At 44.5% G+C, this 25,837-nt stretch overlaps 1 protein-coding gene across 1 annotated transcript in view; it reads right to left on the bottom strand.

The window, feature by feature from the left end:
• Positions 1–25,837, bottom strand: part of adgra3 (adhesion G protein-coupled receptor A3) — a 231,845-nt gene that overhangs the window by 13,051 nt on the left and 192,957 nt on the right. Inside the window, exons 13-16 of the mRNA XM_070870746.1 lie at positions 17,328–17,535; positions 9,960–10,168; positions 8,346–8,470; positions 1,801–1,924 (exon numbers count right to left, since the gene is read on the bottom strand). Of these exons, the coding sequence (XP_070726847.1) occupies positions 1,801–1,924; positions 8,346–8,470; positions 9,960–10,168; positions 17,328–17,535 (666 nt within the window). The remainder of the gene's footprint in view (positions 1–1,800; positions 1,925–8,345; positions 8,471–9,959; positions 10,169–17,327; positions 17,536–25,837) is intronic.

Genomic DNA, 25,837 nt, shown 5'->3' with positions numbered 1-25,837 from the left:
CTCACATGCGCAGTAGCGCTGCGAGTCTGAAACAACAGTCCCAACTCCCTCCTGTCAGCCTGTGCTGTTTCGCCTCATGCTGCCGCTGTTTTGCCATCTCATTGGCACTAAATTTACATCATTCCCTCTCTTCAAATGTTGCTGGGCTCCTTTCGGTAAAATTCTCTACCTCATAAATTCTGCCTCCTTTGTTGGGCCAGGGGCGAGCAGGAGAACTGATAGAAATTACCGGCAGACAGGGGCATTATCAGTTCTCCTGCCCGCCCCTTGCCCAAGCCGAGTGGCCTCCCGGTGCGTTGTCCTGCCCCTAGCCCAGGCCGAGTGGCCTCCCGTTGCCTTGTCCTGCCCCTAGCCCAGGCTGAGTGGCCTCCCGTTGCCTTGTCCTGCCACTAGCCCAAGCCGAGTGGCCTCCCGGTGCGTTGTCCTGCCCCTAGCCCAAGCCGAGTGGCCTCCCGTTGCCTTGTCCTTCCACTAGCCCAGGCCGAGTGGCCTCCCGGTGCGTTATCCTGCCCCTAGCCCAGGCCGAGTGGCCTCCCGGTGCGTTGTCCTGCCCCTAGCCCAGCCAAATGGCCTCCCGGTGCATTGTCCTGCCCCTAGCCCAGCCGAATGGCCTCCTGGTGCATTGTCCCGCCCCTAGCCCAGGCCGAGTGGCCTCCCGCACCGGCCCTCTGTCTTCCCGGGCTGAGTGCAGAAAGGTGAATTGCAGTTTGAAGATGAAGGTAGGACTTTCATTTTTTATTTCTTATAGAATTGTTAGTAGTTTTTGTTTAAAAACATTGCTAAGGTAAGGCTTGGTTTGTTTCGGTGCAGGTCCTCTCTGCTTCCTCTCCCTATTCCAGGCCGAATGGCCTCCGATGTACCTACCTGCGCCGATTTTGTTAACTCTCCACAAAGGTTTTCTCAAGTGACCACATGCGCTGGCCTAAGTAGAAATGGAGTAACTATTAACTGGCCAAAGTTGCCTAAATGGGCAGAACTGGCGTAGGTGGCTGGTAACACTCCCTTTTGAGAAATAAAAACTAACCTAAAAAAAAATAACGAAGTGAATTACGTTGGTGCAAATTCACTGGGGAAACTGGGGATTTTTAAACATAGGCCAGAAAAAGCAGGTTACTCCAAAAAAAAAATAGAGCAATTCCTGGCCAAAATTGAGCCCTTTATTCGGATTTTAATGCACCCCAGACTGATGGGATTAAAATATCTCTGCTGAGTTAGATCATTTGGGATATTTATAGTTTCAAGCGGATTAAAGTCCACAGCACAAAATTACCAAATAACAGCTCTCTCTCCAGTCACAGAGAACTTGCATGAGTATTGGAGACATTTCATGATGTAAGGGATACTCTTCTTCGGTTAGGGGTCAAATCACATCTTTTTGGGGTACAGCTTCATTCTATAAACATCATGTACTTTACTTAGGAGTGCTGATTCTCACTGGCATCCTGCACTAAAACTGGAAACTTTCCTATTTACCAGCACTGACATTCCTCATTTTAATGAGCACAAAATGATTTTCACTGAACATTGTGCTGCTCACACTGTTTTCCAATGTTTGTGGTGGTAAGATCCCACCATTACTCTAAACTATTTTAAAATCAAGCTCAATTTATCTCCAATCAAAAATGATTGTACGTTCTAATTAACTAGACTTCAGAGATGCCTAGTTTTACTATTATTGCTTTTTGTCTGGAATTTTTCCACGGGTATTATTTAACAAATATTCCTGTTGCAAAGTATTACTCTTAAAAATAATCCTGTCATTACATAGCGCATATAAAGAGATGAAAATTTTTGGCTTACCGCTTGGCAAACACTAATGTTCCTAGTCTGATTGATGCCACCTACAAACACTGCACATGTCAGGAAAACGTGGAAGCAGAAGTTAACCAACATGTGCCAGCTCTTCCGGCTGATCCGAACCGCACTGTCAAAACAGAACAAATCAACAGGACTGTTACCAAATGATCACAAATCAACGTAAATAACATTTCTAGCTGTTCTTTTTCCTTTTTCTTCTCACTATAGTCAGGGTTGCTTCAACAGGTATAGTGCTTCATGGGGCAACTGTCCTGCTTAATGACACATGTAACTTGTCTTTCAGGTTATAGTACTGAATAAATTTATGCAATCTTTGGATTCCCATTCATTAGGTTCATGATTAGTGTTAAGGAACAGTACATTTTTGGAAAGTCACTGATTTAGAAGTTATGTTTGTATTTATGCAGGATAATTACAAAGTACCCACTACATTTCTTTTTGGTTTAGTGCAAAGCAGTTATAAATTTGATTACTGCAAATGGATTTCTTTCCATTGTTACTGTTGCAATCCTTTAACAATAATTTCTGCGTGATTCAAGCGTGAGTGTTTTTTCAACAAGCTTTAATATATATATATGGAACCACTACAGTATTATAATACAACTGTCTTCAGAGTATATTAAATGACAAGCAAGTAATATAACTTTGTTCCTCGGCTCAGGTGATCAGCTGTGAACTTCCAACTATCTTGAGAATTTTAACAACCACTGACCACTAGCCCTATAATTGTTCCCAACATAATGGCGTCTAATTATGTACATACTGATCTTGTCCCTGAATAGTATTCAGTTGTTCCCAATCTGTTGTCTGCAAGTGTGGTTCTTGCAGCTTGTTCCCAAAAACCTGCAAGCTCAGCTAGTGCATCAAAAGCCAATATGTCAAAAGGACATTTTAACATGCCGTGCACAGTCAGCATCTGATGGGAAAAGTCAACTAGTAAAGGTCAATATTCCAACAAGTGTTTAACTTCGAGCTTATAACTCAGTCTATAAGCATAATATTTATCTAAGAAAGAATCCCATCTTGCTTAAATTTCAGATTAAAAAATTCCTCATCAGCTCTTGTTCAAATCCAACACTATTTGCTGAAGCTTTATGTATTTTATTGCCACTTTTTCTCCTCTACATTCTCACAATATGCATATCAAATTCTAGCTGAAACAATTCCTCTGCACCTTCCATGAATACTGTTTTTTAGTCGATAGATTAATGTTAGTTAAGGGTATCAAGTGATATGGAACAAATCTGGGTAATTGGAGTTGAGATACAGATCAGCTATGATCTAATTGGATGGTAGAACAGGCTTGAGGGTCTGAATAGCTTACTCTTGTTCCTATGTTTCCATGGTCAGCCATTAGGAGGTGCTGACGTGCAACTAATACCATAACTTCTGCCAATTCTCTTCTTTCCTTCTCCAACAGCTGTTGCTCACCCACCCGCACCATTCCCTCTCTCTCCCCACCCCTCCATCTCTTTTCTAGGGTCGTCAACTCATTTAACTGAAATTTGCAACAAGCTGCCTTGGGGTAGCCCACCTTACCTGAAATTCACCTTGTACCTGAGTCTATTGGGTGCCAGACAAACATTGTGGCATGGAGTATTTTAAATATGTTAACACAACACGTCAACATTTTTGCATAGATTGATTTTGCCAATTGTCAAAAGAATCCAGTATGTGACTAGAGAAGCAGGAGGAAATTTATTTAACTTCCATTAACAGTTATTGAAGTTATTGAGGTGAAAAGGTAGGGTTTATTGGCAGTTAACCATACACCTTCCCCATTATAACTAGTGGGTTAATACACAACAAATGTTCTGGTACAGCATATTTTACCCTTTATATGTATCTAATCATTTTATATTTACAAAATAGTATTAAAAAGTAATGGCATGCTGAAAGCAGAATTACAGAACAAAAAATGAAAATCCATTTTTACAGATCTGGCAAATGCATTGGTTACAAACTGAACTTTCACCTCTGACTCTTCAATTAAGTTCAGCCCTGTCTCCTCTGTCAGTCATCTGTGAGGATATTGAAATAGGTTTTGCACAATCTTACTCTGATTTCCAGTGGACATTACTTCATAATATATTTTGGCTCTCAGAACTCAAAATGTTCACTGGTATGGAAAGCAAATTGCCTTTCCCTGCTTTCAGTTCATGCCATGCTTAATCTGAACAAATGTGATATGGTTACAGAGTATGGAAACTGGAAAACCAGTAGTGCTATCCCCTACCTTGCTGAGCACATTTTAAATTCTGCATTTTTCAAATTCTGCGACGAGTAATTTTGGGTTGAGTTTAAATGACAGAACTGTTTTTGTAAAAAAATACATAGGGGCCGAAATTGGTCGACATACTGCCCAAAAATGCGATTTTGGTGAAAAAAACACCTACATACCATCGACATACCGCTTGGCGGAATATTCATCATTGACATACTGTCGAGCAGTATGCACATCGTCCACCGTACAGGACTGCCCGCATACTGCCAAAAAGTCAGATTTTCATTGCATACCGCCAATATACCACCAGAGCTGCATACCGTCCTGGAAAAGGTGGTTTTACGCAATGTTAAGTGGGCAGGAATGGGTGGTAGTGTTCGGAGCCGCAATTTTTAAATCGGGAACAGTCAGATAAAGCAGCACCTCTGTATTTCTGAGGTGAACAGTGATTTTACAATGCAAAAACGTGTTTTTATTGCTACTGAGTAACTTAAGATAGAAGGCATTTTAGTTATTTTTTTTCATCGAAAAATATTGTGGAGATTTAAACAGAATGGGGTCTGTGCTATCTCGGCCTGTATTGCTGACAACCTGTCTAATGGAAGATCCAGATGTGAGGAGGTTTATTGAGCAAAGTTATAAGGGTAATGGAGAAGGTCGCAGCCTGATGAGAAGGAGGAGGCCTTACCCGCAAAGGATTTTCAGGGAGAAGCGTTCATACTTGGACCTGACCGATCAGCAGTGCGTTCAAAGGCTGCGCTTCTGAAAAGAGGTGATCAATGAGATTTGCCAGCTGATTAAAGCAGACCTGCAGCCCAGTACCAGCAATATTACTGCACTCTCTGTTGAGATGAAGGTGACTGTGGCACTTTCCTTTTATGCATGTGGCTCTTTTCAGGCATCAGCTGGGGACAAATGCTCTATTTCTCAGTACGCTATTCATCGGTGCATTCGACAGGTAACCGAAGCACTGTATGCACGCCGGATGGAATTTATAAACTTCCCCATGACCAGGGAGGCAGAGTGACAGGGCTTTGGGATTTGCACATGTTGCCGGCTTCCCCAAGTGCAGGGTGCTGTTGACTGTACCCATATTGCCCTGCGAGCACCATTACAGGAGGCAGAGGTGTACCGAAACCATAAGGGATTCCACTCCCTCAACGTGCAGCTCATATGCGACCATACACAGCGCATGATGGCAGTGAAGGACATCTTTTCAGGGAGCATCCATGATGCGCACATCTTGCGTGAGACCTGTTCAAGTCTGAGCCACAAGGTAAATGCTGGATGCTGGGGGACAAAGGGTACGGCCTCGCCACCTGGCTCTTGACGCCCCCCCCCCCCCGTGGAATCCTCACACAGAAGAGCCACATAGCCACACTTAATATAATCAAAAAGACAATCGGAGTGCTGAAGCAGCGCTTTCGATGCTTGGACCACTCGGGAGGCAGGCTTCAATACCACTGAACAGGTGTGCTGCATGGTGCATAATTTAGCAATCATGCGGGGACAGGAATTGCCACAAGGGTCTGCAGGACCACCTGAGGAGAGCGCGCAGGAGACGGAAGAGGAAGAGGAAAATGAGGTGTAGGAGGATGACTCGGAGCTTCCAGATGAACTCATAGCACCACAGCCCCCTCTTCCCCCCCCCCCCAACACCACAGCGGCGGGCACGCGGAGCGTATGCCACTGTAAAATTGTTATGTCAGCAGCTCGTATATGAATGCTTTGCTTGAATGTGGAGAGCTGTGTTTTGGGACCCTGATGACTGTTACCCCAAAAGTTTGACACTGTACAAGAGTGCTTAAATTCAATTCAAACGTTTATGTAAAAATCTCAAAAATATACAACAATTTTAAAACTCTGTAAAGCTTATAACTATAAAACTGTAACAACTGTAACAAATCAAATTTCAATTATTCAATGAACAAGTACAATAAAAAGACCCTTTTACTGTCCTCGGCCACGACCTCGACCGGGTGCCAGACCACCCTTGGGACTATTCACCCCTTTTCTTACTCCCACCGATCCCTTTCCCACTGCCCGAACCTCCCCATGGTAGTACCAAGCTGGCATGCAGCACTGCACCCAGAGTGCCGTTGGGGGTCAGATATTGCAGGCGCAATAAATGGGGCCTCAGGAGAAGCTCATGATGTAGAAGGCACGGCTGCAGGGCTGGAAGATGATGTCAGTTCTCCACCCTCAGGTGCTTTCGACCTGACTACTATGGCATGGGAGTGGGGGGGGTTCCGCACCATGTCCTGATCCCGTTGATTGCCGCATGGCTTCGACAATGTTTGCGGTCTGCTCCATCGCGGTGACCATACGCGACATATCCTTCGACTGCCACTCTGATAGAGCAGCGATGTTTGCGTCTATTGTAGTCATGGCCTTGAGCAGCTCGCGACCTATGTCGACGCTGGCCTGTGACAAACCCACCATGCCCTGGTACACGCCTTCAGCAACCGACCTTTTCTGCACCAACCTCCGTCGCTACGGCAAAGGCGCTGCAACACTGGGGGTGCCTTGCTGCGCACCACTTGGTCCCGCAGAATTAGAGGAACCATGGAGGAATCCCCTGAATACGACTCGGTGGTAGAGGATATTCCAGCTGGCCCACATGGAGCTGGTGTATCCTCTTCAGTTTCCACCCCCACTGGCTCCAGGATCCGCGGCTCTTCCTCTTCCTCATTTCTGCCAGTGGTGAAGTCGGGAGAGGGCTGGGTGATGCCAGAGGGGAAGGCAGTAGGTCTCTGTCGGTGTGGTCTGAATCGTCCCAAGTCTGGAAGTACAAAACAACATTTTAAAAAGCTTGGCACCAGGGAGGGGTCAGGGTTACATGAGTACATAGTACAGTGACTTATCGCAATCTTACTTTAATATTCACCACTGCTGCCGTACTGCATTACATATCATAGACAGATAATACATAAATGCATTGCATTACATGCCCCCAACATTGCAGTACATCACATGAGGTGCAATAAACTTAAATTACATCAGTCCAGTTACATTACATGACATGAGCGGACTGCAACACAGACCGGATTGTATTCAATTTACCATCCTGTGTGAGTGGGTCAGCTCCAATGCCAGTGGTGGCATGGTTGCTATTCCCAACCAGGGACAAGGCACAGATCTCGATGTCAGTCAGAGACTCCTGCATTGTGGGTCCTTCCCCCATACACCGCTGATCGGCTGCTATTGCAGATGTCGTCTTCTGCAAAAAGTAAAGTAAATCAAAGTAAAAAATCTGCAATTCATTTAACATCACAGACACAGGCTCTCACACACACACTCTAAAAATACCATGTTGATCCTCCTGTTATTGCCTGAAAGCACGAATACATCGCCGTAACCTTAAGATAAATATCATCCGTGTGACACAGAACCGATATTTACACGGTACATGGCACATGGGTGGGGGGGGGGGTGGCATAAATAAAATCATTACTTACTCTTGCTACCCTCACCAGGTCGTTGCACTTCTTACGGCACCTTTCCCCGGTGCGTACCATGGTACTTGTGGAGGACACAACCTCCTCGATCTCGTCCCATATCCTGTTGTACTCCTTTGGTGGGGGGGGCGGGGGGTGGGGAGGTGAGGCTTTCCATGATCATCCTTTGTTCGCTCAGAGCACCTTTCTGTGATATTCTTGAGAAGGGCAGGTAACTCCGTCTCATCGAAGGCGGGCACCCTCAACCTCCCATCCTTTTCGATGTTCCTGCGCTTTAATTTTTTTTTTAACATTTCCGTAATATTTCTGTTATGATTTTTGCTTTGTAAAATATGTCGTCTTATTCTTCAAACTGTAGAATTTAGTTATGAATATTTTTTAACACTGCAATGTGTTTTTAAAGTAACTGCCCGTCGACTAGCTTGCTGCTCCTTCTCTCCCTCCTCTTCAAGTCACTGCGCATGCGGTGATGACCAGACACCCGAAATCGCGGGTAAAACACTTCTGTGAACAAAACGGGGGGGGAAAAAAAAGCGCATGCCCAGTTCAGTGCCGCACCATCCATTGAAGAGTGTCGATCTGGATCGACTACTAGGTAACATATCGCTCGCTGCAGACCGCTGGCACATCGGCGAAAAAATTGTGGCCAATTTTGTCCTCTCCGGTCTCGGTGATATGCCGGTGGTTTGAAATGACGCACCACTGGCATACCGCCGAGAAATGGGCAGACCTTATGCATCGACCAATTTCTGGTCCATAGTATAATTTGCATTACTTCAGACTAATGTCATGATTAGTTCAAAGCATTAAATTGGTTCATAGCATTAAAGAAGAAAAGGTATTACCTGTGGTAGTACATGTAGCTGGCAATAATTATGACCAAGCAAGTGAGCAATACTGCTGCAGCAACATAAACTACTGGATGCAAGAGTTCAACTGACTGCAGAAGGAAATCAGCACCAGTCATATCCTGAAGGGCACAAAAAACAGTCACAATCAAGCATGGAAAGTACATACATTCATCGGGAGCAAGAGGTGGCCAATAATAGCAAAACAGGTTTCTATAAGTAGAACAGTTAGACAGTTCACAAAAAGCAATGTCCTACAAACAGCAGTAATGACCAGATCATCTGCTTTAGTTATGTTGATTGAGGGATAAATCTTGGCCAGTCCGATTCTTCTTCGAAAAGTGCCATGGGATCTTTTACGTCCGTCCACCTGAGGGCAGATGAGGCCTCGATTTAAAGTATCATTCGAAAGATGGCATTTCTGACAGTACAGCACTCCCATAGCCTAGATTATGCACTCAAGTTTCTGGAGTGAGGCTGGAACCCATAACTTTCTAAGAGAGAAGATTGCTACCACGGAGCCAAGGCTGACAGAGGATGGTTAGAATGTGAAATTCTCCACCACAAACCATTGTTGAACCATATTCTATAAATTCTTTAAAAAAGGAATTAGATCATTTCCTGAAAAATAGAAACATTAAATGGTATTGAAACTGAGCAGGCTCCTGTGGAGAAAAGCACACGCATAGACATTATGGGCTGAATAGCCTGTAACATTCTATGATTCAAATACCAGCAATTTCCTTCTTGATTCTCCCGCAAAGTTAAACCCTCTACCATCCGCCACACTATTCCTACTGTCAAGCCGTGGCCTCCCATGGACTACCATACCCAGAACCCCATCCCACTATTCTTAAATCCACTATGCCACTGCTCCTCCAAAATCTCACCCATCAGCACACTCACACTCCAGAACCACCCTCCGAATACTACCAAAGTCAATACCAGATGTAGTCTTCAGGTGAAGAGTGGTTACAGGATAATTGTCCCAAAGTACAGGGATGTAATTCAGTCAGTTTTCAAACATAAATTCTTTTTTACAGCATATTTCGATCTTTTATTTATGGTGAAATAGCAAACCTTCCTCCAAGTTGGGAAGCAGAGAGGTTGAGTTGGTTAGAGCATAGCGGTTTCTCTGCAGTACAGGCTGAGGAGCTGAGAGAAGCAAAACTGTGGTGCTACAAAGAGACTGGCAGGAGGGTGCAATTGCAACGCGACAAGTCTCCATAATCAGATGATATATCTATATATAAAATTACATTTTCACAACCGGATTTCACAGGGTACTTTTCAATAAATGAAATTGAGAAACTATGAAGGTCTGAGGTCTATATTGCAGGGCACCATTAAGTTTGAAAAGACCAGCAAAGTAGATAAAGTGAATTGGGAAATAGTGATCAGGCAACACTGAACTTGGAGCTTGTAATAGGAAGAGAAGACCGAGGCCGATAGAGTTCCACGTTTTTGGGGTAACAGGTCAATGGCAACAATAAGTTAAGCAGGATTGCTTTCAACAACAAGGATAGTGAGGTTGTAAGATGGATTATTTAGTGTAGCAGAAACCAAAGGAAAAATCCTCTGAAACATTGAATTGTAATCTCAACATCTTACCATCAGCACTGCATAGTTGTTCAGAGAGTAACATTGCATTGTTGTGACATTCTCATCAGACGTGACAATCTGGCAGCCATCGGATAGCCATCCTCCATAACCATTCAGAAGGTTGAAGTCCCAGTATGCTGCAACAGCATCTACTCCATGTGCAATACGACGCAATGTAACAGTGATAGGTTGACTGAGAGAAAACAGACTGTTGCCATCTTTTAAAGAAAGGCAAAGAAATATTACAAGGACCAGAAAACAATGAGTAACAAATGGATAAACCTGTACATTAAAAACAAGCTGTGCTGACTTTTCTCACTGTTGGCTTTTTTAATGTTATTCTCCCACACTGCTGGAAATATCACCAACAATTATTATCATCAACAAGATTGTGTGGATTGATACACAAGGACATTGCACTAGAATAGAGATTATCTTTTGAATACTATAAATGTCTACCATCTAATTAGTAAAATGAACAAAATTTAGTGCTGACTACGTCGCACAAATGCCACTTTGTAACAGAAGTTATTGAAGAATAGTAGCAGAGCGGTTATGTTACTGAAGTAATCCAGAGGCCTGGACTAATGATCCAGAGACGCAAGTTCAAATCCCACCATGGAAGCTGGAGAATTTAAATTCAATAAAATGAAATAAATCTGGAATAAAAGGCAAGTATCAGTAATGGTGACCATGAAACTATCGGATTGTCGTAAACACCCATCTGGGTTCACTCATGTCCTTCAGGGAAGGAAATTTGTCATTCTTACCTTACTCTATGTGAATCCAGACCACGGCAATGTGGTTGATTCTTAACTGACCTCTGAAATGGCCTAGCAAGCCACTCAGTTGTAACAAACTGCAAGGAGAAACAAAAAAAAACAGATGGACCACCCGCCATCGACCTCGGCACCGGCTTTGGACACAACAATGGCACACCCAGCCCAGTCGACCCTGCAAAGTCCTCCTCACTAACATCTGTCCCAGACTAGTCATGGAATCATACCTTTAGGCCAATGTTCCAGACTCCTCCATCACCATCCCTGGGTATATCCTGACCCCACTGTGGTATACAGATGGGAGGGATTGGCCATGGGAATCCTCAACATTGACTCTGGACTCCATGAAGTCTCATGGTTTCAGGTCCAGCATTGGCAGGGAAACCTCCTGCTGGTTACCACCTACCATCCTCCCTCAGCTGAATCAGTATCCTCCATGTTGAACACCACTTGGAAGAAGCAATGAGGGTAGCAATGACACAGAATGTACATTGGGTGGGGATTTCAATGTCCATCACCAAGAGTGGCTCAGTATCACCACTACTGACCGAGCCCTGAAGGACATAGTTGCCAGACTGGGCCTGCGGCAGGTGGTGAGAGAACCAACACAAGGGAAAAAACTACTTGACCTCATCCTCACTAATCTACCAGATCACCGCAACCTCAGGTAAGCACCTTCCCCCCACCATAGGCAGCAGCGGCAGATAGATACTCCAGGGAGCAGCGCGAGCAGGTTGGTGACTGCGACGAGGTGGAACTGGACGACTACATAAAATGTCACAGGAAAGCGATTGGTTGGTGAGTTCTCACTCATTTCTTGCTTCATTAATTAATCAATTGTTTACTGAATAGCAGTAGTGTGTGTTTTACTAAGGGTTAGAATTCTGTGGCATTGGTGGGACTAAAAATAAAACTTACATTAAGATGGCAGGATGAGTGATGTGTCAGTGCTGCAACATGTGGGAACTGGTGGACACCATAGAGGTCCATGGTGACCACGTCTGCGTTAAGTGTCTGCAGCTCGAGGTACTTCGGCTCCACATTGATGAGCTGGAGTCCGAGCTGCAGACACTGCAACGCATCAAGGAGGGGCGGGGAGGGGAAGAGTTACCTGGACACTGTTACAGGGGGTAGTCATACCCCTTAGGTTAACTAACTCAGATTTAGCTAATGGTTAAGGATAGGAGGGTGTGACTACAAATGAGGAAGATATGGGGATCCAGGGGGTAGTGATGGAGGAGCCTCAGCCTTTGCTCTTGTCCAACAGGTTCGAGGCTCTTACTCCATGTGTGAACGAGAGCAGGGACTGCAGGGAGAATGATCAAACTGACCACAGCACCATGGTACGGGAGACTATTCAAGTGGGGGGAGTAAAAAGAAACACTGTATAAGTAGGGGAAAGTACCATTAGAGGGATAGATATAGTTCTCTGCAGCCGTGAGCGTGAGTCCGGAAGGCTGTGTTGCCTGCCCGGTTTCAGGGTTAAGGACATCTCCTCAGGGCTGGAGAGAAACTTGGAGTAGGGGGAGGGGGTAGATCCAGTTGTTGTGGTCCACCCAGTTGTTGCGGCCCACGTGGGGACCAACGACAGAGATAGACAGACAAGGTGGTTCTGCTAAGAGATTATGAGCAGCTAGGGGCCAAATTAAAATGCAGGACCACAAAAGTAATAATCTCTGGATTACTGCCCAAGCCATGAGCAAATTTCACATAGGTTAAATCAGGTCAGAGAGCTAAACTCATGGCTGAAAGACTGGCGTGGGAGAAATGGGTTTTGGTTCCTGGGGCACTGGCACCAGTACTGGGATAAGAGGGAGCTGTTCTGTCGGGACGGACTCCACTTGGAACGTGCTGGGGTTAGAGTTAGGGTCCTGGCGAACCAAATAACTAGGGTTGCAGAGAGAGCTTTAAACTAATTAGTGGAGGAGGGGGGGGGGGGGGGAAGGAGGGTTCAGGTGAGCAGAAATTTAAAAGCTCAAAGAACACGTTGAAGGCAATAGAACAGAGTAGCATTGGGGGAATCGAAAAACAAAGCGTGACAGGAAGAGACAGAATCTATAAACATATAAGTGTATCAGAAACTGGAACCATAGCAGGAGAAAATGGTACGAAAACATGTTTAAAAGCTCTTTATCTGAAAGCACGCAGCATTCGTAACAAATAGTTACAAATGGGTATGATCTGATAGCCATGAGAGATGTGGTTGCAAGGTGACCAAGACTGGGAACTAAACATTCAGGGGTACTGGACAATTCGGTAGGACAGACAGAAAGGAAAAGGAGGTGGGGTAGCTCTGTTGATAAAGGATGTAATCACTACACGAGTGAGAAATGATATTGGCTCAAATGATCAGGATGTTGAAACAGTTTGGGTGGAGATAAGGAATAACAAAGGGAAAAAGTCACTGGTGGGCACAGTCTATAGGCCCCCCCTAACAGTAGCAACTCTGTTGGTCGGAGTATAAACCAAGAAATAGTGGGGGCTTGTAAAAAGGGAACAGCAATAATCATGGGTGATTTTAACCTCCATATTGATTGGACAATTCAAATTGGTCAGGATAGCCTTGAGGAAGAGTTCTGAGTGCATAAGGGACAGGTTCCTTGAGCAGTATGTAATGGAACCAACCAGGGGAAAGGCTCTCTCAGATCTGGTCCTGTGTAATGAGACAGGATTAATAAACAATCTCCTAGTAAAGGATCCCTTTGGAAAGAGTGACCAGAGTGTAACGTAGCAAAATTTGCTGACAATACAAAGATGATAGGAAAAGCAATGTGTGAGGAGGACACAAAAAACCCGCAAAAGGACAAAGACAGGCTAAGTGAGTGGGCAAAAATTTGGCAGATGGAGTATAATGTTGGAAAGTGTGAGGTTATGCAGTTTGGCAGAAAATAAAAAATCGAATAACTAGTTATTATTTAAATGGAGAAAAATTGCCAAGTGCTGCAGTACAGTGGGACCTGGTGCATGAAACACAAAAGGTTAGTATGCAGGTACAGCAAGAGATCAGGAAGGTCAATGGAATTTTGGCCTTTATTGCAAAGGGGATGGAGTATAAAAGCAGGGAAGTCTTGCTACAGTTATACAGGGTATTGGTAAGGCCACACCTGGAATACTGTGTACAGTTTTGGTTTCCGTATTTAAGAAAGGATATACTTACTGTGGAGGCAGTTCAGAGAAGGTTCACTTGGTTGATCCCAGGGATGAGGGGGTTGACTTATGAGGAAAGGTTGAGTAGGTTGGGCCTCTACTCATTGGAATTCAGAAGAATGAGAGGTGATCTTATACATTTCGATAAGATTATGAGGGGGCTTGACAAGATGGATGCAGAGAGAATGTTTCCACAGATAGGGGAAACTAGAACTAGGGGGCATAATCTTAGAATAAGGGGCCGCCCATTTAAAACTGAGATGGAGAAATTTCTTCTCTGAGGGTTGCAAATCTGTGGAATTCTCTGCCTCAGAGAGCTGTGGAAGCTGGGTCATTGAATAAATTTAAGCCAGAGATAGACAGTTTCTTAACCAATAAGGGAATAAAGGGTCATGCGGATCGTGCAGGGAAGTGGACCCGAGTCCATGATCGGATCAGCCATGATTGTATATAAATGGCCGAGCAGGCTTGAGGGGCCATATGGCCTATTTTTGCTCCTGTTCTTATGTTAGATGCAATGTCGATGCATCTGATAAAATGCAACATACACAATGACACCTGGTAGTCCCTGGCCAAAGACCGCCCTAAGTGGAGGAAATGCATCCGGGAGAGCGCTGAGCACCTAAAGTCTCGTCACCGAGAGCATGCAGAAATCAAGCGCAGGCTGTGGAAAGAGCGTGCGGCAAACTTGTCCCACCCACCCTTTCCCTTAACTGTCCCACCTGTGACAGGGACTGTGGTTCTCGTATTGGACTGTTAAGCCACCTAAGGACTCATTTTAAGAGTGGAAGCAAGTCTTCCTCGATTTCGAGGGACTGCCTATGATGATGATGATGGTAGCAGTGCTCTCTGCAAGTCCTTGTGGAGATTAGGCCCCATCTTTACACCGAGGAAACCCTCCATTGTGTTGTGTGGCACTGCCACCGTGCTAAATGAGATGGATTCAGTCAGATCTAGGAGCTCAAACTGAGCATCGATGAGGCACTGTGGGCCATCAGCAGCAGCAGATTTATATTCCACCACAATCTGCAACCTCATTGCCTGGCATATCCCTCACTCTACCATTACCATCAATCCAGGGAACCAACTCTGGTTCAATGAGGAATGCAGAAGAGCATGCAGGAGGAGCAGCAGCTGGCGTATCTAAAAATGAGGTGCCAACCTGGGGAAGCTGCAACACAGGACTACATGCACGCTAAACAGCAGAAGCAGCATGCAACGCACAGAGTTAAATGATCCCACAATCAATGGATCAAATCAAAGCTCTGCATTCCTGCCACATCCAGTCGTGAATGGCGGTGGATAATTAAACAACTAACAACAGGAGAGGAGGCTCAATTATTATCCCCATCCTCAATGATGGCAGAGTCCAGCACGTGAGTGCAAAAGATAAGGCTGAAGAATTAGCAGCCAGAAGTGACGAGTGGATGATCCATCTCAGGTTCCGTCCAATGTCCTCCCCATCACAGAAGCCAATCTTCAGCCAATTTGATTCACTCCATGTGATATCAATAAACAGCTGAGCGCACTGGATACAGCAAGAGCTATGGGCCCAATTAACACCCTGGCTGTCGCCCTGAAGACTTGTGCTCCAGAGCTAGCCACACTTCTAGCCAAGCTGCTCCAGTACAGCAGCAACACTGGCATCTACCCAACAATGTGGAAAACTGCCCAGATATGCCTGGTCCACAAAATGCAGGACAAATCCAATCCGGCCAATTACCATACCATCAGTCTACTCTCAACATCAGCAAAGTGATGGAAGGTGTCATCAACAGTGCTGTCAAGCAGCACTTACTCACCAATGCTCAGCTTGGGTTCCGCCAAGACCACGCGGCTCCAGATCTCATTATAGCCTTGGTCCAAACATTGACAAAGAACTGAATTCCAGAGGTGAGGTGAGAATGACTGCCCTCGACATTAAGGCAGCATCAAGCAGCCCTAGTAAAACTAAAGTCAACAGGAATCAGGGGGAAAACTCTCCACTGGCTGGAGTCATACCTAGCATAAAGGAAGATGGCTGTGGTTGTTGGAGTTTAATCATCTCAGTCCCAGGGCATTGCTGCAGGAATTCCTCAGGGTAGTGTCCTAGGCCCAACCACCTTCAGCTGCTTTATCAATGACCTTCCCTCCATCATAATATCAGAAGTGGGGATGTTCGCTGATAATTGCAATGTGTTCAGTTCCTATCCTATCTCCTCAGATAATGAAGCAGTCCATGCCCACATGCAGCAAGACTTGGACAATATTCAAGCTTGGGCTGATAAATGGCATTCGCACCACACAAATGCCAGGCAATGACTATTTCCAAAAAACGAGTGTCTAACCACCACCCTATGTCATTCAACAGCATTACTATCGCCAAATCCCCCATCAAATCCTGGGGGTCAACACTGACCAGAAACTTAATTGGACCAGCTACATAAATAACGTAGCCACAAGAGCAGGTCAGAGGCTGGGTATTCTGCGGCGAGTGTCTCACCTCCCGACTCCCCAAAGCCGTTCCATCATCGACAAAGCAAAATTCAGGAGTGTGATGGAATACTCTCCACTTACCTGGATGAGTGCAGCTCCAACAACAATCAAGAAGCTTGACATCATTCAGGACAAAGCAGCCTGCTGGATTAACACCTCATCCACATCTTTAAATATTCACTCCCTCCACCACCGGTGTACCCTGGCTCAGTGTGTACCATCTACAAGATGCACTGCAGCAACTCATCAAGACTTCTTCAACAGTACTTCCCAAACCCAAACAATCCTAACTAGGAAACATATCACCGTTCCTTGACCATCGCTGGGTCAAAATCCTGGAACTCCCTCCGCTAACACTGTGGGAGCACCTTGCAGCGGTTCAAGGCAGCGTCTTACCACCACCTTCTCAAGGGCAATTAGAGATGGTAATAAATGTTGGCCTGGCCAGTGACACTCTCATCCCAGGAACGAATAAAAAAAGCAGTATAGGTGGAGACATACACAACCAAGTGACCAATTACAGAATAGAAGATGAAGATCAAAACAAAAGTACAAAAAAAAATTCTGCTCATTCATCAGTAAAACAGAAGAAAAATAGATCACATTAGGAACATGAACCATTTTTGAAAATGCCATTTTGAACTGTTCCCATACTATAACCAGTTGGATTACTTTCTAATATCAAGACGATAAATTGAAACTGCTCAGGCAGAAACTAAGATAACCAAAATCAGTCAGGTAGAAGTGAGGCTTTGTAGTCGTGTTCTATGTCCCCGTACTTCCATTTTAAGATTCATTATTGCAAACTGTTCAATTTAAATCTTAGTAAAATAAGATATCTACGCTGAAGGTAATCTTTAAAAAGTGCAGGTACAAACATTGCTGTGAACAAAGTCTCTTCTGTTGACCCTCCGTTGCTTTATTTTCTAAAATGAATAAATGACAATAGTTTGATGGCACACTCCCAGATTCCTACCTATCTTAGTATAGATGACCGGAGAGGCCACAGTCCGTCTCTTTCCATCGTCTGCCAAATTTGTAGAATTCCCCGTGCTTGGAAAAAGTTTGCCATTCCGGAAAGCAATAAGCTGCAATTTGTAGACTGCATCTTCCATTTGGGTTGGTGCAGAATTGTAGGCAAACAAGGATGGCGGCAACTGAACAGATGCCTCTGCAACAGTATTCTATAGAGTGATTAAAATAAATAGTTTGAGAAGTATCGCACAGAATATGTTTCCTTGCTGTTACAATTAGTCATATGCTAGATAGTGTAAAGAGCTACAAACAACAGGATTTAAAAAAACATTTACTGTACATGCTCTACTGTAAGAGAAGCTGCGTATCAAATCACCATTCTACTTTCCATCCAAAAATAAGGGCACTGGATAAAGTGGAACTGGAAACTGGCACCACAGAGAGTGGATGTCTAATACTGTACTTGCCAATTACATGAGATGCTGTAGTCAATCTCTTATTCTACCTACAGGTGGGAGAATGACTACAGCATTACAGGTACAAGTAGAATATTTAACCTCCACTCTATGCCGTGCCGGTTATCTAACATCAGTCTCCCACTCCACTTTAACCTTCTATAAACTCGAAGAATGGTATAAAATTCTCATCTTATATATGAGAATGTGTGGTACACCGAAGCACAAATATTTCAGGACAATCAAAGTTATCTATTTTATGAGTATCACGGATACAATATTCAGACTACATACAAAATTAAATTGATCAGCAGTCTAAGACAAAATTATGGTAACTGAAGAATTTCAAACTGATCTTCTAATTGAAGAGGCAGAGGAAGAGAAATACAGATATAGAACTTTCATTTTACAATATATTAAATGTCTATTAATGTCAGAAGAGCTGATCAAGGCTGACAAGGAGTTTTTCCACCATCAGCACTTCTAAAACAAGGGCTACATAAACTCTTCCTACAATTGTTATGAACTACTATACTACTAGAGGCATCTATTAGAGGAGTGCACTAACCGACTGCACATGTCTAATCATGAAATATTTTGGAAAACAGCCATGACTTTCACCAGGCTAAACACATCGGATTGAGCAAGGAATATTGATTTTCTACAATGGCGTGGTCCCTTGTGCAGGTTGATATCACCTTTTGCAGGACTTTTTTGATCACTGTAATGCACATCCCATTTCCAAAGAGTTTCACACCACTGCTGTAACTTTCCTCCATAACTATAAAGCAGTCACCCCAATATTGGAGCACGTTAAAGACATGGAATCATATTAAAACTCAAACTCATGCTCTGCATTGAAAATAATTTTTTTTTTTTTAAAAATCACATTTCAACCCAGAGTCGAGATATTTTGGGAGAATTTTAATGTAAAATACTGGATAGTTTGGAGCGTGGGGGTAGTTAAGTTGTTAAAAATCTGAATCCCAACTTGAACCCACCTTCAACCTGCTGCCAGGAGGCTGGACGTCAATTTAAATATTACAATGAGGTTGGAAGTCTCTTTAACCTACATATTGTTTTTAATTGCAGATGGACGGATTTTACACACCTCGTAAAACCCAGCAGTTACAGCAAGGTGAGGACTGCTCCATCCAGGTGGCAAGTGCCTTTACATCCATTTCTTGGAGCCAGGATCTCTGCCTAACCCACTCCCTGCGATCAGCAGCCTGCCCACGAGGCCTCCGATCACCTTCCCAGATTCCCCGCAATGATTCAGAGTCCAGCCACAAAACTTCGATGGCTGGCCCTGATCTCTCCTTTCCCACTCCTCCCCACTCCCAATCCTTCGAAGGCTCTGATCTTCTCTTCTTCACTTCCCTTCCTTTCGCCTCCCCCCCCACCCCATCCCTTAACGACCCCAATCTTCCTTCTCTGTCCCCCATCCCCAGGTCCCTCAATGGTCCCGATCTTCTTCCCGCCCCTCCCCCCCGTTGTAATCTTCCTCCTCCCCCTCCAGTCCCTCAAGGACCCCGATTTCCATCGCCCCCCCACCAGCCTGGTCCTTCAACCTGGCTGTGGGTGGGAAACAGATGCAAATCAGGCCCTGCTGTTAAAATTGGCAGGGCCTGTGGGAAACCAGTTAGAGCTGAGCCACTCAGGCGTGATGTCAGGATGCACTTCTTCACACAAATTGAAACACAAGCTGGAATTTTGCACAATCTGCTGGTCCAGGGCAGGTGATGTCGGTGGCGAGTTGCAGCCCCGCTGCTGGCTCTATCCTGCTGTCTAAAATGAATTTACATTAATAGGGCTCGTTAAGCCCACGCAGCATGTTTCCCGGGCCAATTAGAGGGAGCGGGTCTGGTGACCTCATTCATGATGCATCATCCGCCAGTTTCGTTAAAGGGACCATGGCCAACTTTCTTTTGATATTTATGCTGTCAGTGTTCTACAGCATTGGAGTGCTACAAATACTGAATCACTGCACAGAGGTTCTCCCATGAATCCCTCTATATGCTTATGGAGGGAATCAAGAGCACGCACAGAGGTCCTTTACCTTTCTGATGGGTGGCAAACACCTACCCAGGAAACCAAAACAGCCTGGTTGCACATTGCACAGACGGGCACAAGCAGGGATGTGGGCAGGAGGACCTGGTGCAGTGGTGCAAACGTTTCAATTATCTCATTAGATCACGAAACGTTAGTACAAAACCTCACTCAACCTCATTCTCTGTGCCTTTCATCACATTCCCATCACTCTGCCTTACCTTTCCTATTCCTACACATCCTTACTCATACCAACTTACCTTGCACCTCCACCCATTCCTCTCTCTCTCTATCTACATTATCACATTCCCATCTCACTAGCCAAACCTCACACTCATCCTAGTGCAATCATACCAACTAACACCACAAGGGTAGCGACTTGGGTGTTTTATCCAATGTTTATGGAAAGTTTCTGTTAGTGTGGTGTCAAATATTGAAATCTTTATTTTCAACATTTTCTGGTCTTGGACAGATTTGTGTGCACCTTTGGAAGTGGTTTAAGAGTTGCAGTGGTGAGATGTAACTGTACCCCTGCAATGGGAATGTGTGAGAAAGGAATGACTTGGTCATTGTAGGGGATGCTTCATAGTGTTGGTGTGCGGTAGTGCCAACCTGGAGCATCATGTGGCAGTCAGTGTTTACAGTGTAAAGTTAAGTTAATCTGGCCAGGATGAGGCCATCTGTGGCCTCCTGGACAGCAATGTGCTCGGGTGCTGATGCCCTTTTTGTCCTGTGTTGCATCAGATGACTGCGGAGATGGTTGATGATGTTGGTGCTGCTGGTGTGCCTGGTGCTGCTGCTGTTGGGGCACATTATGGTCAGATTCTGAGGACCAAGATGAGACAGTATAACTGGCACCCATGTTGAGGGAATAGATGGCAGGTGAAGTACTGATGACAGAAGCGATCTGTCAATGGCGAGAGGTGTAACGAGGTGAGACTAGATAGAGACTTGTGGAAAGACTTGCAGCATGCTAAATCTGTTGTGGAAATGCAGCGAGGAACAGCTTGCAGCTGAGGAAATTTATCCATCAGGTGTGAGCTTTTAATGTACATTTGAAGCTGTCAAGGAATCAGCTGAAGCAATTGTCACTGAACTTCTGCCTCAGATTGACAGATGTGGTCACCGAATAGCTTGGTTCCTGTGGCCATTAAATTAAAGTTAAAAAGTAAGGTTAAAAAAAAGCCTATTAAAGGGTCTGGTAAGTTTATTGTAATGAGTTTAATTGGGTCACCCGCCGCTGCCTGTCGAGTCTGCTCAGCGCTGACAAACCCAGCACTGGGAAAGGCACATTGCAGCAGGTTCCCAACTCGCTGTCAAAATACAACACTTTCCCACCCGACCCACCACTGATACCCTGGAAAATTTCAGCCTTAGAAACAAGGAGGCGGCCATTCAACACCTCAAGCCTGTTCTGCCATTCAATGAGATCATGGCTAATATATATATATTAATGCTGTCCATCTGCCTTTGCTCCCTATCGTTTTATACCCTTGTCTAGCAAAAATCTATCAATCTCAGATTTTAAATGATTAATTGAGATAGCATCTACTCTTTTTGAGAGTGTTCCACACTTCTACTATCCTTTGCGTGAAGTGTTTCTTAACCTCTCTCCTAAATAGCCTGGCTCTGATTTTAAGTTTATGACTCCTTGTCTTAAGACTCCTCCACCAGCAAAAATAAAATCTTTCTATCTCCCCTATCAATTCCTTTCGAAATCCTAAAAAACTCAATCAAATCACCCCTTAAACTCTATATTACAGGGAATACAAGCCTAGTCTACATAATCTCCTCATAATCTAATCCATGGAATCCTGGTAACATTCTAGTGCATCTATGCTCCCCTGCTTTTTACCATTTAAATAATACTCCGATCTATACATTTTTGGCATAAAATCAATGACCTCACAGTTACCTGCACTGAAATCCATCTGCCAGTTTTGCTCATTCACTTAATCCATCACCATCATGTTGTAATTTTATGTTCCCATCTACACTACTTACGATACCACCAAACTTTGTCATCAGCAAACTTGGATATATGGTTCTCTATTGTGTTATCTAAGACCTTAATATAGTGAATAGTTGAAGCCTCAGAACCGATCCTTGTGGGATGCTACTAGATGCTTCCAATTTGAGTACAGGTCCATTATCCTTGCAGTCTGTCTTCTACCACCTAACCAAACTCCTAACTAGGTCAATAATTTGCCTTCAATTCCATGAACTTTAATTTTAGAGAACAATCTCATATGGAACCTTATCGAATGCCTTCTGGAAGTCCATATAAATTACGACCATAGACTTTCTCCCGTCTACTACTTTCTTTCTGGAACACTCTCCTCCAAAAAGCTGAACTAGATCATCTGAAAATATCAAAACAGAGATCAATAGATTTTTGTTAGCAATGGGTATTCAGGGTTATAGAACCAAGGCGGGTAGATGGAGTTCAGATAACAGCACAGCCACGATTTCATTGAATGGCAGAACAGGCTCAAGGGGCTGAATGGTCTATTTCTGTTCCTATGTTTCTTTCACATCCTCAGGACATCCCAAGTGCTTCACAGCCAACCAAATCAATGAGTTGAGCCTCTTTATTGGACAAATGGAATCCATCCAGAATTTATTTTTTCTTGAAAAGCAAATACTTTCAGTTCTGACAAAAGGTCATCGACCGGAAATGTTAACTCTGTTTCTCTCTTCACAGTTGCTGCCTGACCTGCTGAGTATTTCTAGCAGTTTCTGTTTTAATTCAAATTTCCAGCTTCCGCAGTATTTTGCTTTTGTACAGTTGAATCAACATTTCTGTAAGCTCGCCTTTAACAATATCTAAAGTACTTAGTTTTGTGCTTGTGTTTCAACACTCAAATCTAAAGCTGCAGGTGACTAAATATTTTACTGTTTTCTCTCTTTAAAAAAAACATTAAAATAATTATGAATTTTTACAAAATGTATTGATCAAAGTTGTTATATATGTAAACCTGTAAATACCTTGTTTAACCACCAGAGGGCTCATCCCCTGGAGTCCCAAGGGATCCCACAATCCCTTGGGAGCACCTGTACATAAGGAGGCCTCACAGGCTGGAGAGACAGTCTGGAGACCTGTAATAAAGGACTACGGTCACACAATACTTTAAGCTTACAGTGTCTGGTCAGATTCTTTATTCAAGACATAACAACTGGTGACGAGATAAAGATGACGAACTCCACCGCAACTATGCAGAGAACCGTGGGCATCCTGGAGAAATTTTGGGAGGGAGATGATTGGGAAACCTTCGTGGAGCAACTCGACCAATACTCCATGGCCAAAGAGCTGGAAGGAGAAGCGAACGCTGCCAAACGAAGGGTGATCCTCCTCACTGTTTGTGGGGAGGAGCAGCAAGGAGTGAGCAGCGGCCTATAAAGGCCCAGCAGCGGTCCCAGTTCGGTGGCAGTTTGGGGAGGAGCAGCGAGCTGCAGGGTCAAAAGTAAGAAAGAAGTAAAAAGTAATCGAAGTGTGATGTCACACCCAAGAAGGTAAGTGATTGGTGAGTAGTTTTTCTTTTTCTTTATCTTTTTTCTTTTTCTTATCAGGAAGAAACCTTTGGCATTGTTACCAATTAAGTTAATCTAAGGGTTAAGTCATGGCAGGAGAGCCCAGACCCATGTCATGCTCCTCCTGTGCTATGTGGGAAATCACAACTACATGTGCAGGAAGTGTATCCAACTGCAGCTCCTGACAGACCGCATTGCGGCACTGGAGCTGCGCAAGGACTCACTCTGGAGCATTGGCCTTGGAAATAGCGGATACATTGACATTCATTTTCCAACATTCCATTGACTCTGGATCAGTTCCCATCGAGTGGAGGGTAGCCAATGTAACCCCACTTTTTAAAAAAGGAGGGAGAGAGAAAACAGGGAATTATAGACCGGTCAGCCTGACATCAGTAGTGGGTAAAATGATGGAATCAATTAATAAGGATGTCATAGCAGCGCATTTGGAAAGAGGTGACATGATAGGTCCAAGTCAGCATGGATTTGTGAAAGGGAAATCATGCTTGACAAATCTTCTGGAATTTTTTTGAGGATGTTTCCAATAGAGTGGACAAGGGAGAACCAGTTGATGTGGTATATTTGGACTTTCAGAAGGCTATCGACAAGGTCCCACACAAGAGATTAATGTGCAAAGTTAAAGCACATGGGATTGGGGGTAGTGTGCTGACGTGGATTGAGAACTGGTTGGCAGACAGGAAGCAAAGAGTAGGAGTAAATGGATACTTTTCAGAATGGCAGGCAGTGACTAGTGGGATACCGCAAGGTTCTGTGCTGGGGCCCCAGCTGTTTACACTGTACATTAATGATTTAGAGGAGGGGATTAAATGTAGTATATCCAAATTTGCGGATGACACTAAGTTGGGTGGCAGTGTGAGCTGCGAGGAGGATGCTATGAGGCTGCAGAGTGACTTGGATAGGTTAGATGAGTGGGCAAATGCATGGCAGATGAAGTATAATGTGGATAAATGTGAGGTTATTCACTTTGGTGGTAAAAACAGAGAGACAGACTATTATCTGAATGGTGACACATTAGGAAAAGGGAAGGTGCAACAAGACCTGGGTGTCATGGTACATCAGTCATTGAAGGTTGACATGCAGGTGCAGCAGGCGGTTAAGAAAGCAAATGGCATGTTGGCCTTCATAGCGAGGGGATTTGAGTACGAGGCAGGGAGGTGTTGTTACAGTTGTACAGGGCCTTGGTGAGGCCACACCTGGAGTATTGTGTACAGTTTTGGTCTCCTAACTTGAGGAAGGACATTCTTGCTATTGAGGGAGTGCAGCGAAGGTTCACCAGACTGATTCCCAGGATGGCGGGACTGACATATCAAGAAAGACTGGATCAACTGGGCTTGTATTCACTGGAGTTCAGAAGAATGAGAGGTGATCTCATAGAAACGTTTAAAATTCTGATGGGTTAGATGCAGGAAGAATGTTCCCAATGTTGGGGAAGTCCAGAACCAGGGGTCACAGTCTCAAGGATAAGGGGTAAGCCATTTAGGACCGAGATGAGGAGAAACTTCTTCACCCAGAGTGTGGTGAACCTGTGGAATTCTCTACCACAGAAAGTTGTTGAGGCCAATTCACTAAATATATTCAAAAAGGAGTTAGATGTAGTCCTTACTACTAGGGGGATCAAGGGGTATGGCGAGAAAGCAGGATTGGGGTACTGAAGTTGCATGTTCAGCCATGAACACATTGAATGGCAGTGCAGGCTCAAAGGGCCAAATGGCCTACTCCTGCACCTATTTTCTATGTTTCTATGCGCGATGCTGAGGATGTTGTGAATCGCACATTTAGCGAGTTGGCCACACCGCAGGTAAAAGGTTACACAGCCAGAAAGCGAATGGGTGACCATCAGGCAGAGCAATGGAAGGAAGGTAGTGCAGGGGTCCCTCTGCGGTCATCTCCCTCCAAAACAGATACACCACCTTGGGTACTGTTGGAGGAGATGACTCATCAGGGGAAGGCGGCAGCAGTAGCCAAGTCCATGCACCAGGGATAGCTCTGCTGCACAGGAGGGCAGGGAAAGAGAGTGGGAGAGCTATAGTGACAGGGGATTCAATTGTAAGGGGACTAGATAGGCGTTTTTGCGGCCGCAACCGAGACTCCAGGATGGTATGTTGCCTCCCTGGTGCAAGGGTCAAGGATGTCGCGGAGCGGCTGCAACGCATTCTGGAGGGGGAGGGTGAACTGCCAGCTGTCATGGTACATGTAGGTCCCAACGATATAGGTAAAAAAAATGGGATGAGGTCCTACAAGCTGAATTTAGGGAGCTAGGAGTTAAATTAAAAAGTAGGATCTCAAAAGGTAGTAATCTCAGAATTGCTATCAGTGCCACGTGCTAGTCAGAGTAGGAATTGCAGGATAGCTCAGATGAATACATGGCTTGAGGAATGGTGCAAGGGGGAGGGATTCAAATTCCTGGGACATTCGAACCGGTTCTGGGGGAGGTGGGACCAGTACAAACCGGACAGTC

The sequence above is a fragment of the Pristiophorus japonicus genome, chromosome 2 (genome assembly GCF_044704955.1).
Source record: "Pristiophorus japonicus isolate sPriJap1 chromosome 2, sPriJap1.hap1, whole genome shotgun sequence".
Lineage (NCBI taxonomy): Eukaryota > Metazoa > Chordata > Chondrichthyes > Pristiophoridae > Pristiophorus > Pristiophorus japonicus.
This window is presented reverse-complemented; position numbering and strand designations above follow the sequence as displayed.